The sequence below is a fragment of the Indicator indicator genome, chromosome 13, assembly GCF_027791375.1.
Source record: "Indicator indicator isolate 239-I01 chromosome 13, UM_Iind_1.1, whole genome shotgun sequence".
Lineage (NCBI taxonomy): Eukaryota > Metazoa > Chordata > Aves > Piciformes > Indicatoridae > Indicator > Indicator indicator.
This window is the reverse complement of record NC_072022.1, coordinates 4,744,278-4,758,384: the sequence shown is the minus strand read 5'-3', so window position 1 is coordinate 4,758,384 and position 14,107 is coordinate 4,744,278. Positions and strand designations below refer to the sequence as shown.

General features: G+C 38.4%; 1 protein-coding gene across 1 annotated transcript in view; it reads left to right on the top strand.

Annotated features, from left to right (window-relative positions):
* Positions 1-831: 831 nt before the first annotated feature.
* Positions 832-14,107, top strand: part of COL4A4 (collagen type IV alpha 4 chain) — a 58,417-nt gene continuing 45,141 nt past the window's right edge. Inside the window, exons 1-3 of the mRNA XM_054385901.1 lie at positions 832-887; positions 2,997-3,036; positions 4,974-5,051. Coding sequence (XP_054241876.1) covers positions 832-887; positions 2,997-3,036; positions 4,974-5,051 — 174 coding nt within the window. The remainder of the gene's footprint in view (positions 888-2,996; positions 3,037-4,973; positions 5,052-14,107) is intronic.

The following is a 14,107-nucleotide window of genomic DNA, read 5'->3' as shown; positions in this document are numbered from 1 at the left end:
TAAATGCAGAATGAGCAGTATGACTCAATGTGTAAAGCAGATAGTACTGAAAAGGACAGTTCTTGCATACCAGGCCAAAGAAACATTGGAAGAAGCAGAAAGCTGCCAAGCCATTGTTAGGAGAGAGACATAAGGAATGAAATACTGATGTAATAAAAAGGTACTGAGTCAGTGTTAAGTGATGAAAAAACCCTATGTGGAGACTTCAAAGCAAGAAGACTGGAAGGTAAAAGCAAACATGGGAAAGTGCTAGCAAGGGCCAGACAACAGAAAGGACATTTAAAACAAAGCCTTCTTCCAGCCCAGTCTTAATCGAGTGACACCAGAGCAATTGGGTGCTGAGCAGTATGGCCCAGCTGGGTCATACCATAGCTGTGTGTGTGTCTGCCTGCAACTCTGGCTCATGTCCTGTGTTCTTATTTTATCCGAGTTCTCAAGAATGAAATTGTCTTCCTTCTTGGTTCTTGTCTAGAAACTAACCACCTGGGTTATATTACCGTGCCAGCTTTCCCCGTCTGGCTTTTGAGAATTTTGTGACCTGAGGTTTTAGAATGCTTGTTCAAAACCTATTCCTTTAGGAATAAAATGACTGCTATCTCTCCATGCCTATAGGTAGAGCTTATTTTGGTTATCTGGTAATTCCTGTTTGTACATCAGATGTGTATGTTTTAATATAAACAGGTTCAGAAGGCAAAACAGCAGCATTATGGGACAGTGTTTATAGACCATCTACAAACAGGAAGAGAAGACCTGCTGGTTTACCCCCCCCCCCAAAAAAAAAAATTAAATGAAAGAAAAAGTGCTGCATGTACAGATCCTAGAGCAGCGTGAATGGCATTAACAAAGGATTCATTTGAACGGATTAAGTGGCTTATCACAGCTGCCTGGTGAGTTTCACAGATCACTACATTTTTTAGCTAAAGTCACTGAGATATGTATTCCTAGCTATCAACTTAACACTGATAAGTCAGCAGTTAAATAATTTTTAGCCTGTCATACATTTGATAAGCCTATGTAATAATTTATTGTATTTGATTTGGATTGTTGGTCTGTAATTTCTTTACCATTTAAAATCATGGGTATTCAACTATTTAAATAATAGGAAACAGGGACTGTAATTCTGTGTCCATTTTAAAAGGAAAGATGTTCCTAGTGATGAACATCTTTGGAGGGGAAAAAAAAAAAAGTAATGACCATCTCAAAGCTGCGTGCCTGTCCCAGGATAATTTTGCAGATGATGAGTAATTATTTGAAAGGCATTAAGGAAACTTTCAGAGACTCTAATGGAAATAACCTGCTAGCAACTGTGTCAGGATTTCTTTCTAGAGAGATATGATCCTTAGGGGAAATTAGAATCACTATGGCCTGGAATTGTTAGACTGTTGAAGTGGGATCACTGAGTCTACCTCTAGGAAAAAAAATCCTATCTTCTAGCAAATACCAGTCCAGTTTTCCTTCTTTATAAAATGTCTTGCACTAGTCTTTTTAGGGATGTGAAATGCTTTGCTGGGCCATCTGAAACACATAGAAGGTCTTTCTGATAGTGAGGGAATCTCTAAAAACTGACGGAAAACTCATGTCCCAGCAAATGTACTTTACTTGAACCTGGCACTCTTCTGTTGTGCTAATGTGCCCGATTTTCCTCCAGTGTCTTTTAAAGTTTATTTGGTTTGTGCAAACCCAGACTGCTTGTTATTTGGATGTTCCCCAACATAGCAGCCTGCTAACCCAGACATCCCTCCAAGGCTTCTTTCCTTTTTGTTGTGTGGTTTGTGAATGACTTGCCATTAGCAGTTGTGTGCTGAAATGAGTCTGTAGGCAGCATCTGTCTGGATTTAGGAGGCCCTGGATTTTGAAATTACGAGGGACACTGGCAAACACATGACAGGGAACAGGGGAGACTGCAGAGGTATGCATCAAGAACAGCATCATTAGGTTTCCATTGCAGCTATGCAAGGATTTCATAAGAGTTTGGCATTTTCTGAAAGAAATAACTCCTCACGCGTGGCCAACCTTGATATGGAGAAAAAGTATGTATAGAGCCTGTCTGCAGGCACAGTTCTCAGTGCTCCAAAGAACTGACCATGTGACTAAGAACAACAAAAAAAGTTGATCTCAATAGGACTTTTAAGATATTTAATAAATGTCTGAATATTTGCAGGTTGAGGTAATTTTGATACAAGCTTCACTGCAGCCTGGAGAATAATAGACAGTAGTTACAGAATCATAGAATGCATTGAGTTGGAAGAGACCTTTAAAAGTCATCTAATCCAACCACCCCGCAGTAAGCAGGCACATCCCCAACTTGATCAAGTTGCTCAGAGCCCTGTCAATGACCATATCTAATTTATCACTTCATGTAATGACCATCTTTATTCTCATTAATAATTACAATGTTCATAATAATAATGTTTTTTTTTCTTGTATTGCTGCAGAAATGTTGAGCTGCCTTTTTCATCCTTTTTTTTTCATGTAGAAATAATGAAAGACATGATCTCAGGTTTGTAATCCATCACTAGCAATAGGCTTCCCCATTAGCTGCTCTGGAATTCTGTGGCTGTTGGGTGCTACTTTGCTCCCTCCTTCCTCACACTCTCTGAGCAAAATCAAAGAGCAGCAGCCAGGTCATTTTGGGGCAGACCACCTCCATCTCTGCACAGTTTTCACACCATGATGTCCATGGAAGTGCAGAAATCTGCCTAGAGTGGTTCCTCTCTGGCCATCCTTAATTGTGGGATTTGAAACAGGTTACAAGGAGGAAGTTTAAAGAATTTTTACACAGTCTTATTCATGCATGTTTGTACTCAGCCTCACAAATACAAAAAGACAAATAATTATGGCACATGCTGACCAGGTTGTGATGGTGCATACCCCTTTGAAATATAATTACCCCAAACAGGATTTACTCATGTGTACACACTTAGAGGCTACATTTTTGTGCAGGTTGGATCTTGGAAGTTTAGTTTTAATTTAGCTTTCTCCTTCTTTTCCATCAGGTGGCTGATGGTTGTTTTTTCAGCCCAAGAAGCTGCCGGGGTAAGTGACAGTGATATTTCCTTTTGACAGGTTAAGGACAGGATGGTATGGTTCAAACAAGTGACACTCACGTAAATCTAAATCATCTGCAGTACTTTACAAAACCAGTGATGTTTCTTTCAGTTCTAAATTTCTGTTCCTGTTGCTCAGCTTAACTACTAGTGCTTTTCTCTTTTGGATTCTTCTACGTTCTACCTTTGGCATCTTGAAGTGCTTTTGTAAAGCTGCACATAAAAATGCACCCTCTTGCACTGAGTCTGTCTCCTTCCTCATGAAATCCTTTCAGTGGCTCTACATCAGACTAGTTTGCAAGCCCTTGATCTTCAGCTGCCCTCCTTGTACATTCCCATCTCTCCAAAGCCAAAATTTCACACATCATACAGTGTCAATGTCTACGTTATCTTCCTCTCTGTACTGTCCTCCATGTCATCATTATCTTTGCATTGCCCTCACCAAAACTTCAAGTCTGTCCTCTGTTTCTTTCAAATATTTAAAAGCTCTTTGTTGTTGTTTCTCCCAAGTCATCCATTTTTAGTTGAACTGCTGAAAACTGAAATGTGTTTTAAAATAAATGTGTTTATTTGGAACAAAGAGTAACAGCTTAGGTATTACTGGAAACTTGCATTCCACTGATATTCCAGCAGAGACAAGTTTTTTATAAATAGGTGAGGAATGAATGTGGAGTAGATTGGTAATTCCATGGGAAATGCAGTGTACCAAAGAGAAACAGCCTGTGAGAAACCATCACACCCTCTTGTTCTGAACTTTGGGAGTATCAGATGCTCTGAAAATATTGTAGCTAGAAAGAACAGAATTTTCCTCCTTATCTACTGTTTGGCAGTGTTTTCTCCTTGAAAAACCAAAGTATGAACCTATTGTGTTCTGTTAGTTGTTAAAACCAGTGACAAAACAATGTTGACCTTGATAAAAATGAAACCCATACTGAGCACATTTTCCTGCATCACTTTTTACTTGTTTGCTTAAATTATTCTTAAATCCTTCAAGTCCTTGCCATTCTTTTTGTAACAACCTTGATCAATTACACAATTTTGCTGAAAAAATAATGCCAGCCATATAAGTGAGTATATAAACACATATAGTATATATAGTTGGTACAAGCTTAATATTACATTTGGGAAAAGAGAAGAGAACAGTAAAATCATGTTCACTTACCACACAAGAAATCTACTGAATTTGCATTTTGTTGTGGTTTAGTTTCTCCTCAGATATACTTTTTTCTTTACTGCATTTTAATGAAACAAAGTAGTCACTTCTTCGCTATTAAGAGAAGAACAGAAAACTTTGATGCAACAAATAAGTACATTAATGGCAGACAATGCCTAATTACAACCTGCACATACTTCTTTTGTCCTTTAATAGACAATTAAATGCAAGGCTTTATCACTGTTTTGCCTTTTTATTTAAGTGTAGTTAAAAAATCTCCTAGCATAGTGTGGTGAGTTACAAATTTTACATGATTACAAATTAAATTCCGATACTTAGATTTTTTTTTGCAGTTGTAGCTATTTCCTTAGTTGTATTCAGCTGTAATGCTTAGCAACACTTAATATAACTTGCAGGTAATGTGTTTCACCTTTTACAGCAACTGTAACAAGCTTTTGCTTACTGCGTCTACTTTGCCAGAGTATCTCGGCTGATGAGGGGTCCAAGCAGGTTAGAAGGGTTTTTAATATAGTATTGATGTGTGGATTCTGTTAAGCAAGTATTTTGAAAGGTTTATGTGTGCCAAGCTGAAGAGCTTGCTGCTATGGCGAGTTGCTTCATCAGAAGGAAATTGCCTTGTGGGTGTATGCAAGGGTAGCCAAGCCTCTTGCCTTGGAATTTATCTGATTGGCTCATGTTGTCAAGTAGACATATCTGATGAAGTGATTGCTGTCTGCTGTGTATTGACAGACCTATACCTTTTCGTTTCCCAGGGAGGATATTCATACCTTGAGCCATGTGGGGGACAGGAATGTTCAGTTTGTCGGTGTTTTCCAGAAAAAGGATCAAGAGTAAGTGATGATTAGAACTGAGGATAATTGCTGTTATAAATACTGTTCATTTTATGCACATAGGTGTCCTTTAAAATCAGTATGATTAGCACAAATCAGTAAATCAATATTCAGACATAAATAAGTCTGACTATAGCAAACTAGCATAATTCTCTCACTGATGTGGAGTACAACTGTCATCAAAGGGAGTTAAGATTCTAAACAAGTTTGTATGTGGATTAGGTTTGTAATAATTGCGATGCCTCTTTGTGTTAACAATTCTTTGAGCTACAGAAAGGTCATATTAAGTTTAGAAATCTCTGCTTGGTTTCTGCTAAGGGGTGGGCTAAAAGAGAATGTCTATGCCATTTACTAGTTTTACGAAAACTTAGGTGTTTCTTATTTGCGCTAGGTGATTCTAGAATAGCTTGCAGGCTTTTTATTTTACCAGCTTAATGCACTAACTAGAAAAAAAAAACACCCTGAATTGTCTTTTCTTTGTAGTAATAAAAAATATTGAATCAGGCCAAGGGATCTCTATATTATATATGAAAATTTTTAATTACATGTTGCTCTTTGTTAAATGAAGTACAGTCCAGTGATGGCTCGACAGGGCTCTGGGCAACCTGATCTAGTTGAAGATGTCCCTGCTTACGGCAGGGGGAAGTCAGACGAGATGACCTTTAGAGGTCCCTTCCAACCCAAACCATTCTATAATGACTCATTTATCATCTTAGGTATTGAGATCTATGTAGTGATAGTAAGCAATTTAAACGTTGTGTGAAGAGAGGACTTACTTAAATAATTGTCCTGATTAGTGAACAACTGAAAAACTGTCAGTTAGTGAAAAAATTTGTTCTGTGTCAAACTACATATTAAAGCTCAGGGTTAGAAAGATTCAGCATGGTGAACTGGTTTGTAGAAGAGCTGCATGCCCCATCTATGCGCAGCTGGAGTCACCACAGAAGCAAGACACACCTTTTCCTTCTGTGCTGCTGCAGTTAGCTGCATGCTTTGCTGTGTCATGATCACTGCACTGATGTCCTTGGATCCTATCCTATCATCTAGGATTATGTCTGTACCCAAGTCCCCCATGCTGTAGGATTTTCATGATAGTAGCTGGAATGCATCATCTTTGTGACACTTGGTTAGCAAAAGGGCACCCCAGGAAAAGTATTTTGACTAGCAGCACTGCAGTGTCTCAGCACTACTGAATAAAATGTTTTGGATACCAAAAACCTGATCTGAAGTGCCATTTAAAAACAACTGACTGAGGCGCTAGAGGAAGATTCCCTGGTTCTGGTTCTCTGTCAGTAGCCTGGAGGTTCTGAATCACATGCCCATAGTCAGTCAGTGATAAATACAGCAGTTGTTACAGGCCTTTCCTAAGCTCTCCTTCCCTCCACAGCTAAACTGAACCATGATTCATGCATCTGCAGTTAGCTCTCTAAATACTTCCAAGGGCTTGAACCTAAGTGCCAAAGAGAAATGTAATAAATGTGTAAAAATAAATTCAAGGTCATTATGCAAATGTAAGTCTGAGAATGGTACTATTTTCTGAAACACCTCTGAAGTACATGCACACTGATAGGTAAAGTCTCTCCACTGTAATACAAGTTTCTATTTCATGCAATTATTTCTAGTAATCAGTATGCAAGAAATAAAAGTACTCAGCAGACTCTATACTACAAGTGACATAACTAAACACCACTTAAGGAATATATGGGCAAACACTTTCTACACTGATGTATGGTGATGAATTATTTTCTATAGGATTACTTAATCTTTTTTTTTTTTTCATCCTACAATCCCAGTGATTTCTAAACTTTGCTGTGTTTTACTTTTACACTCTGACACACTGACTTGATTTTCCTGGCTTCTGTGGAGACAACCCATTACAAAATAAAAGATTTGTTTATCTTATTGTTAGCTTCCTAGAATGCAAAACATCTGCTTTATCTGCTTTTCACTTTTTCTTCTCCTAGGCTGGGTGCTCAGTTTTGTGTCCTCAATCTTTTGTTTAAAGTGCAAGAAACCAATGATCATTGAAAGCCTCTAGCAACATACAGTATGCAAGTCTAACATTTCAGAAGTGTACAGTTTATGAAATAAAGAAGCAGAGATAAAGGCAACAGTATAAATTTGGTTGCCTAGCACCATACTTTTCCCTTTTTCACTAATTAGCAGAAGCTAGCTGCCCTCTCAGCAAACGTTTGCTGAAAGCACAAAAAGACTGTAGAAAATTTGTGTACTTGCTGGCAAAAGGCAATGGAACAATAACCTCATCCAGACCCACTGGAAAGCCAACCTTACAACACCCTGAAGTTAACAAGTCCTTATTCCTCTCTGTTAAACCAGCTGCAATACTGGGGGCTTAGAGCGGCTTAAGTGAGAAAGGCAGCATCTGAGTGAGCTGCATCAGTGTACATACTGAGTTACAGTGATGCACATAAACCAGGCCACCTATTTTTTATTTTGTGTTTCTTTTTTAATCTCTTACCACAGGGAGTCAGATGTAGGGTATTCCTTTCATCATCTTCCACTGAACATGGAATCTAAGACTTACAGGGGAGCAAGGGCATTGTTGGACTGCTAAGGTATCATCTCTGTTAGAAACACACTGGGTCAGACCTATTATGAATTGATTAAATGTGTTATTCAAACTCTTCCAAGAACTGCAACCAAATCCTTCATTAAACTAGCTGGAACATGACCATTCCTGTGTTATTCTGAGTCTTTGTTGTTGGCTTACGAATGGAGTTCCAGTTTCAGAGGAATTTTTCCATTAACTTTTACCTCCCCTAAGAAATGCAGTGGAGGAGATACTCTTTAGAAAAGGGCATTAATTTGTAAGACATGTAGTGAAATGCAGAGGAATTACTATCCATAGGAAGAATGCCCACTGAATCATAATGTAGACTTTGCTAGGCAGATGTCATACAATTCATCTTACAAAAGATAGTTTAACAGCTGAATAAGAACCTAAGTGGTTTGTTTTGCACATTGCTACTGATCACTTCCCTACACCCTTCTCCACACACTAAAGAAAAGGGGATTTTTAGAGCAGTCAGGATATCCATCTGCTGATAACAGCAGTTGTAGTTTCAAAGTTAAGGTGTGCCCATCTGATAAGGGTTTCACTTTGTAAGCAGAGAAAAATATTTTTGCTAGTTTAATTTAGGGATTTTTGTTGACATATCAAACACTGACAGGTATTTGATGATGTTGTCACTCTACTAATTTTAGAATGTTACCTTCCTTCTTAGTCTTTCAGTGGGAGCATTGCTCACTGGAAATGTAGCTATTAAAGTGAATAAATGTTATTTCTGGTTTTGGAGCAGATTTAGAGTCTATCTGTAACAATTCAAGTAGAACAAAAGCCCTAGAGCTGATAGAAAACAGATTTGTTTATTGGTAATTAACAATGACAAGTGAAGTTTCTTCACGTTTTGTAAAACTGAAAAGATTGTAACCTCTCTGTGACAAAGCTGTAGCTCTCCACTAAAACAGTAAAAAAAAAAAAGGGTAATAAGAGAATACACACCTAAAATTAACCTCGTAAATATATTTAAGTTTAGGAGTTGAGTGGTTGGCATGAATGTAGTATGCTTTGAAGTTTCCATAAGAAGTTACGACCTCAAATCTTGCCCTACTGTCTTTGGCATCCTGGCATAATGCTCTTTCTTTCCCTTCATTTTCTGAAGTGCAGTGGAAGTGTGATTAGTTAAAGCTGTGGTTACCAGGACAGCCTAAGAACACTGCGCCTGACTGAATGCCATGGGAATTAGGACTTTGCCTTCTAGTTGCCCATTTGAAAATCTTTTACAGGTCATCATAGAAAGCCTTCTTCATTGTAAGTGGAAAAGGCAACTGAGGCCTTAGCTAGAGAAAAGATGACCATGGTGGTAAGAAAAGGAAACAGCCGAGGCCATAATCAGTGTATTGTAATTAGGCAAGCTTGGGGAAAAGTTGAAGTAAATAGCTGAATTTTACTATTTATATTAAAGCAACATACTTACGCATTGGTTGCTCTACTAGGTTTAGAAGAGTTTGTGTACCTGTTGGTTTTTATTCCTCTCAACCTTCAATAACTGTGCTATCAACAGGTTTGCATTATTACTCATTAGCTGTCTGAATAAACACTCTAGTCACTACTGCTAGTAGTGTATCCCATCTTGAGATCATTGCAGTTTTCCACATCACAATGAAAATTCAACTTCTGTTTAACTGGCATTACAGCCTTGTTGGAATTAGTTTTACATTCTCCTATTAATCGCTTGATCTCATGTCATAACTCAGAAAGACTCTTTCTTCCATAGGACACCATTAAATCATGGTATTAAATCTCTGTGTGCATACTGTGTACTAATATATGTATTCGTTTATAGAAAAGATAGATGAAGGGAACAAGTCATTAGTGCAAGTACATACACTTCCAGTGTATATATGTGCTTATATGTAAATACTATGTATATGATTTTTTGTGCTAGCCTGCAACAACTGAGACTTTCTCTTGCCTCTTCTTTCTGAGTCAAGATGTATGGTCTTCCAGTAGACAATAGCAGTCAATCTTTTCAATTAGAGGCAAACAGCAAATTCATTGGTTTAGTTTTTTCATCTCCCTCTTCATCTTTGATCTCACACATGAGAATAATAATAATAATCCATGATTTTAATTTTCTTCTGACAGACCCAACAGGTAATGAAAACTTTCCTCCTTTTCTTCCTCTTTCTCTAATTTTAGAAGTAGTTGCCTTGCTAACCCCCCCCACAGTGTTGTATCAGTAACCTCCAAAAATGCTGGCTGCCCTGACAAGTTAGACAGTTAAAAGTTTGCGGTTAGCACTGCCTGATTGTAAACCTGTCCTGTGCTGACCCCAGAGTTTGATCCCATTCAATTCCTTTGGCTTTGTTTATATAGTTAAGTAGATTTAGAAAGCAAGCATCTACTCATGACCCAACCTGATCTAGCTTTCATGAGATCATGTGAAATGCCTGAAGAAAAGTGACTGATACATAACTCAGCCAGACCAACGTTTGTCCTTTTGCAGATTAATATAAGTGGTCTCTTTTCATACTAGTGTACGACTGAACCTAGCAAACAGAAATCTAAGAGGAAGGTCTCACTTTTTCTGGCATATGAGGTGTGAGGAGTAGGAATTCATAAGAGACATTAAACCTGGGGATTGTCAGAGGTAAGTCAGAAAGTCAGCTGGGGTATATCTCAGTGCAGCAGGGTAAGAATTCTGAATTTCATACTTTAGGTCTGTCCTGTGGCATCTTCTTGTGTAACATCTCTCTCACCCATCTTATGGGTAGTTATATCTCCCTCACAGATCCTGTGGGTTAACTGAATCTGATTTACAGCACAGTGTTAACATATTTAAGATTCAATAACTGGGAAACTGCAAAATCTCTCTGGTTTTGGGGACAGGCATTTATTAAATCACACCTTTTGCATGTCAGTATGCAATAGCAATCTGTCATTCCCATTAAGTCTCCAGTACTTCTATTTGAATTTTCAAGCTCAGGAAATTAATAGATAAAAGCTATCTATTTGCTCTCAAATACATGTGTTTAGTGGAATGCACTATCAGAGAGACGCACACATGCATCTGGGGAAACCCAGGTCTCTCCCATCACTTGCCTCATACTTATTGATCATTTCCCCCAGTATTTTAGCTGTGATACAGTTTTAAAATAGAAGATTCTTGAGACCTGTTACCTATTTCTGTAGTATTTCTATCGTGTTTCACCTATTTACCATGAGAATCACAGAAAAACAAACACAGAGAAATGAGACCCTAAATCTGCACCTGAAGCAGACCAGACTTTTTCAATCACTGTGCAGAGCAGTAGGCTATGCTCTGGCTCCGGAAGTTGGGATTTGAACTGGTAGGGAATGGATCCTGCTTACCGGAATGTGAAACATGATCACTCCAGTCTCTTTACTGTAAGAGTTCTTCATATAGCATGTCCAGCTACAGCACCTATAAATTAGATTTTTTCATATTAGACATGTTTCCAAAGTTTTGATCTAGTTAAGCTAGCATTCCTTTTGTTATTGAGCATCTTTCTTTCCGTACTACTTTTGGTTCCCCTGTCCCACCATACTAAATACAGTGTTTGCTGCAGATTGGCAAGCTTTTCCACATAAGACAAAACCTCCACAAAATCATTCTTTTTCATAGATTTGAATTAAGCAAAAATTACCAATCACTGACTTGTTTCAAGAAAACAAGTCAGAGCTAAAGTTAGTTTTATTTTATGAGCTAATCTGGTGTTAATTATTTGTGGTCTAAACCACTCTGTGAACCATAAGCAGTGTTTCTTGGAGTTTCAGTGCCAAACTCTCTCCTATTCAGTGTTTAACACAACAGTGACACCCACTGGCTTTTTGCGTCCCTTTTCTTTCCATGGTTTCACAGGGTTAAAACACAAAGTATATGGTGAAAAATATTTTCAACACTTCACTGTGATTTATTGTGCTTCAGTGGAGTACCAGAGTCAACATTAAGCTGCTCATCAGGTACTATGTTCCTATAGCATGTTGGATCACTGTATAATATGATAAAACAGCCCAAAATTTGCCAGTAATTTGCAACAAGATACAGATGCTGAGAAAGGTCAAGCACTGAGGTGCTACTGCAGCATAAACCACAAGATGTCTAATATTGAAAAGTCATTATGTCATCTGTTGTTTCTGATCAAATAGAGAATAAAGTACATTCCGTGTATTAGTCTGATACTCACTGTTTAACCTACAGCCACAGAAAAATGTCCTCAATTAAGGACAAGAGAGTGGCTTTAATGCCAGTTCATGTGCTTTCTCAGACTGATCTCATCTTGATAAAGTCAACATTTAGAAGGCTTATTTTGGAGCCTTTGACTTACAGTGAAAATGGTGTTGTCTCAGTCTTACATAGAGTGGAGGAGTGGAAACTCCTAGAATGGACACTCCCACAAGCTCTGGAAGCTGTGGCTTTGCTCTTCCAAAAGGGGAGAGGACATGGGTGGAGCTTAGAGGAACAGCAGATGCGCCCACCACACTAAGCATTTTGCAAAAGAAAACATCTGCAAATGCCTCTGTGTGCACTCTTCTCGCCCCTGAACCGTTCTGCCTTCCTCCCTTTCTGTGTCCTGGTAAAAGGAAGAAGACTGGCTGCAAGTCAGCACCAACTGCAAGATGAAAAAGGGCACTTTGTTATTTGCCTACACTCTCTACATAGCCTGTAACATAGGGACTGTTATAACTGAAGGCAATAACTGGCCTTCTTCTGACTTTACTGATAACAGGAAGCAAGACAATTCACTCTAATAGCATGAACCACTGTTTCTGATTTCCAGTTAAGACTCCTTTAAAAGATTTTGCTTTCAGATAATCAGGTGCTTAGGGCACTCTAAGAAACAGGTGCTCTGGTGTCTCAGGCAGCCAAAAAAGGTTATTGCAAATAACTGTAGCTGTTGCCTTTCCCCAACAGCGTTAAGTGCTTTGCTGCATGATTCTGAAGTATTTGCAGCCCTAGTCCTAGGAAGCATACTTAATTAAAAAAAATATAGTCTTGTTTTGTCAAAAGTCAGTTGCTTACTGCAGGTCAAGCTCAGGATATGCTAAAATAACAGACCATAGTCTTGGCATGGGTAGTCCCTGACCTAGACAATTAGCAAGGCATTGAAATCCTAAAGGAATTTATTGGCATCAGATGGCAGAGCAGGCATAATATTCTGGTCATTTTAACTGAGCTAATTTGTCATTTCCACATGAGCATGACTACCTTCATCCTCTTTATTTGTACAGCTGTCCTGAGACTGTAGTGCTGCGGTAGTCACATTGGATGGGCACAAATAATAGATGTGATAATAGATGTTATGACATGGTATCAGTTTGGTCTTAAACAAAGCTCCCAGTCATTATCAGTCTTTGAGCTGAAAGAAAGAGAGACAATCCACCAGCTTCACATGGCATGCTGGAGTTGGATCAGCTGCCAAACCTATTGTGGATTCTGGATTCAGTCACTGTGCTTGATGACTTCACCACCTCCTACTGAAGACATAAACCATGGAGTCAATTAAATTCACAGGGTAGCATCTAATGAAGACATTTTATCAGTCTAAAGGACTACATGTCCTGGAAGTGTTTCTTGGTTGGTTATGATGGATAACCAGCATAGAAATAATAGTGTCTCAGCTTCTGAGTACCACGACAATGAAGTTTCTTCAACTATCTGAAGGATATAAACATGATTTGAAAATATTCTTTCAGCTCTTGAGTGCAGAGCATATACACTAGGAACTCAAAATTTTAAAATTGTTGCAGAAAATTGTGGTCAACAAAGTACATGAAGACAAAGGCATTAGAACATTACTGAGAAATACCTTGTGTGGGGTTTTTTTCGTGCTGCTGAATGCTGCATTTTGCATGGTAACAGTTCACTAAATGTACTAAAAAACCCATACTGCTTCCAGGAGAGTGAATGGTTGAAACAGTTGTATTTTACTAGTGTCTGTATTTTATTAATCCCATTCATTTCACTTTTCTTATATTCAGAACGATTCTTTAATTGAACTGGTTGTGCTTCCCTTATTTATTATGCATTTAAAAGGTGTAAATAGCTGCTTTAAAAGCACTTCAATAAATAAGTTCAGTTTTACAATGGAGATGTGCCAAGCATTGCCAATAGACAGGCTGCGACTGTTCATGCAAGCAAATACTGCAGTTAAACACCCAGAATCCTACACTGTCCATTCATTGTTAACAAGGATGCAGAATCAGCAGGGTTTAATACTAGTAGCCCTTAATTTGCATAATATTTTGCATTGCTCAAATTATGGTATCAAGAAAATTCTATGCGTTGCTGGAGCCAATATGCTGATTCTGCCTTGGAGCTTTTGCCAGTGGCTTCAGTGGAAGGAGGGATCAAGGTTTAACTGAGAGGAGCCACTAAAGACAAGTGGAACATGAGTTGTAGGAGGATATTTTCCCAGGTCGTCCTTATTTGTAAGTGTAGGGATTCTTTTCTTGTCTTCAGGACTGGTGGTGATCCAATTCTGCTTCCAGTACAGCGTAAGTGTATAGT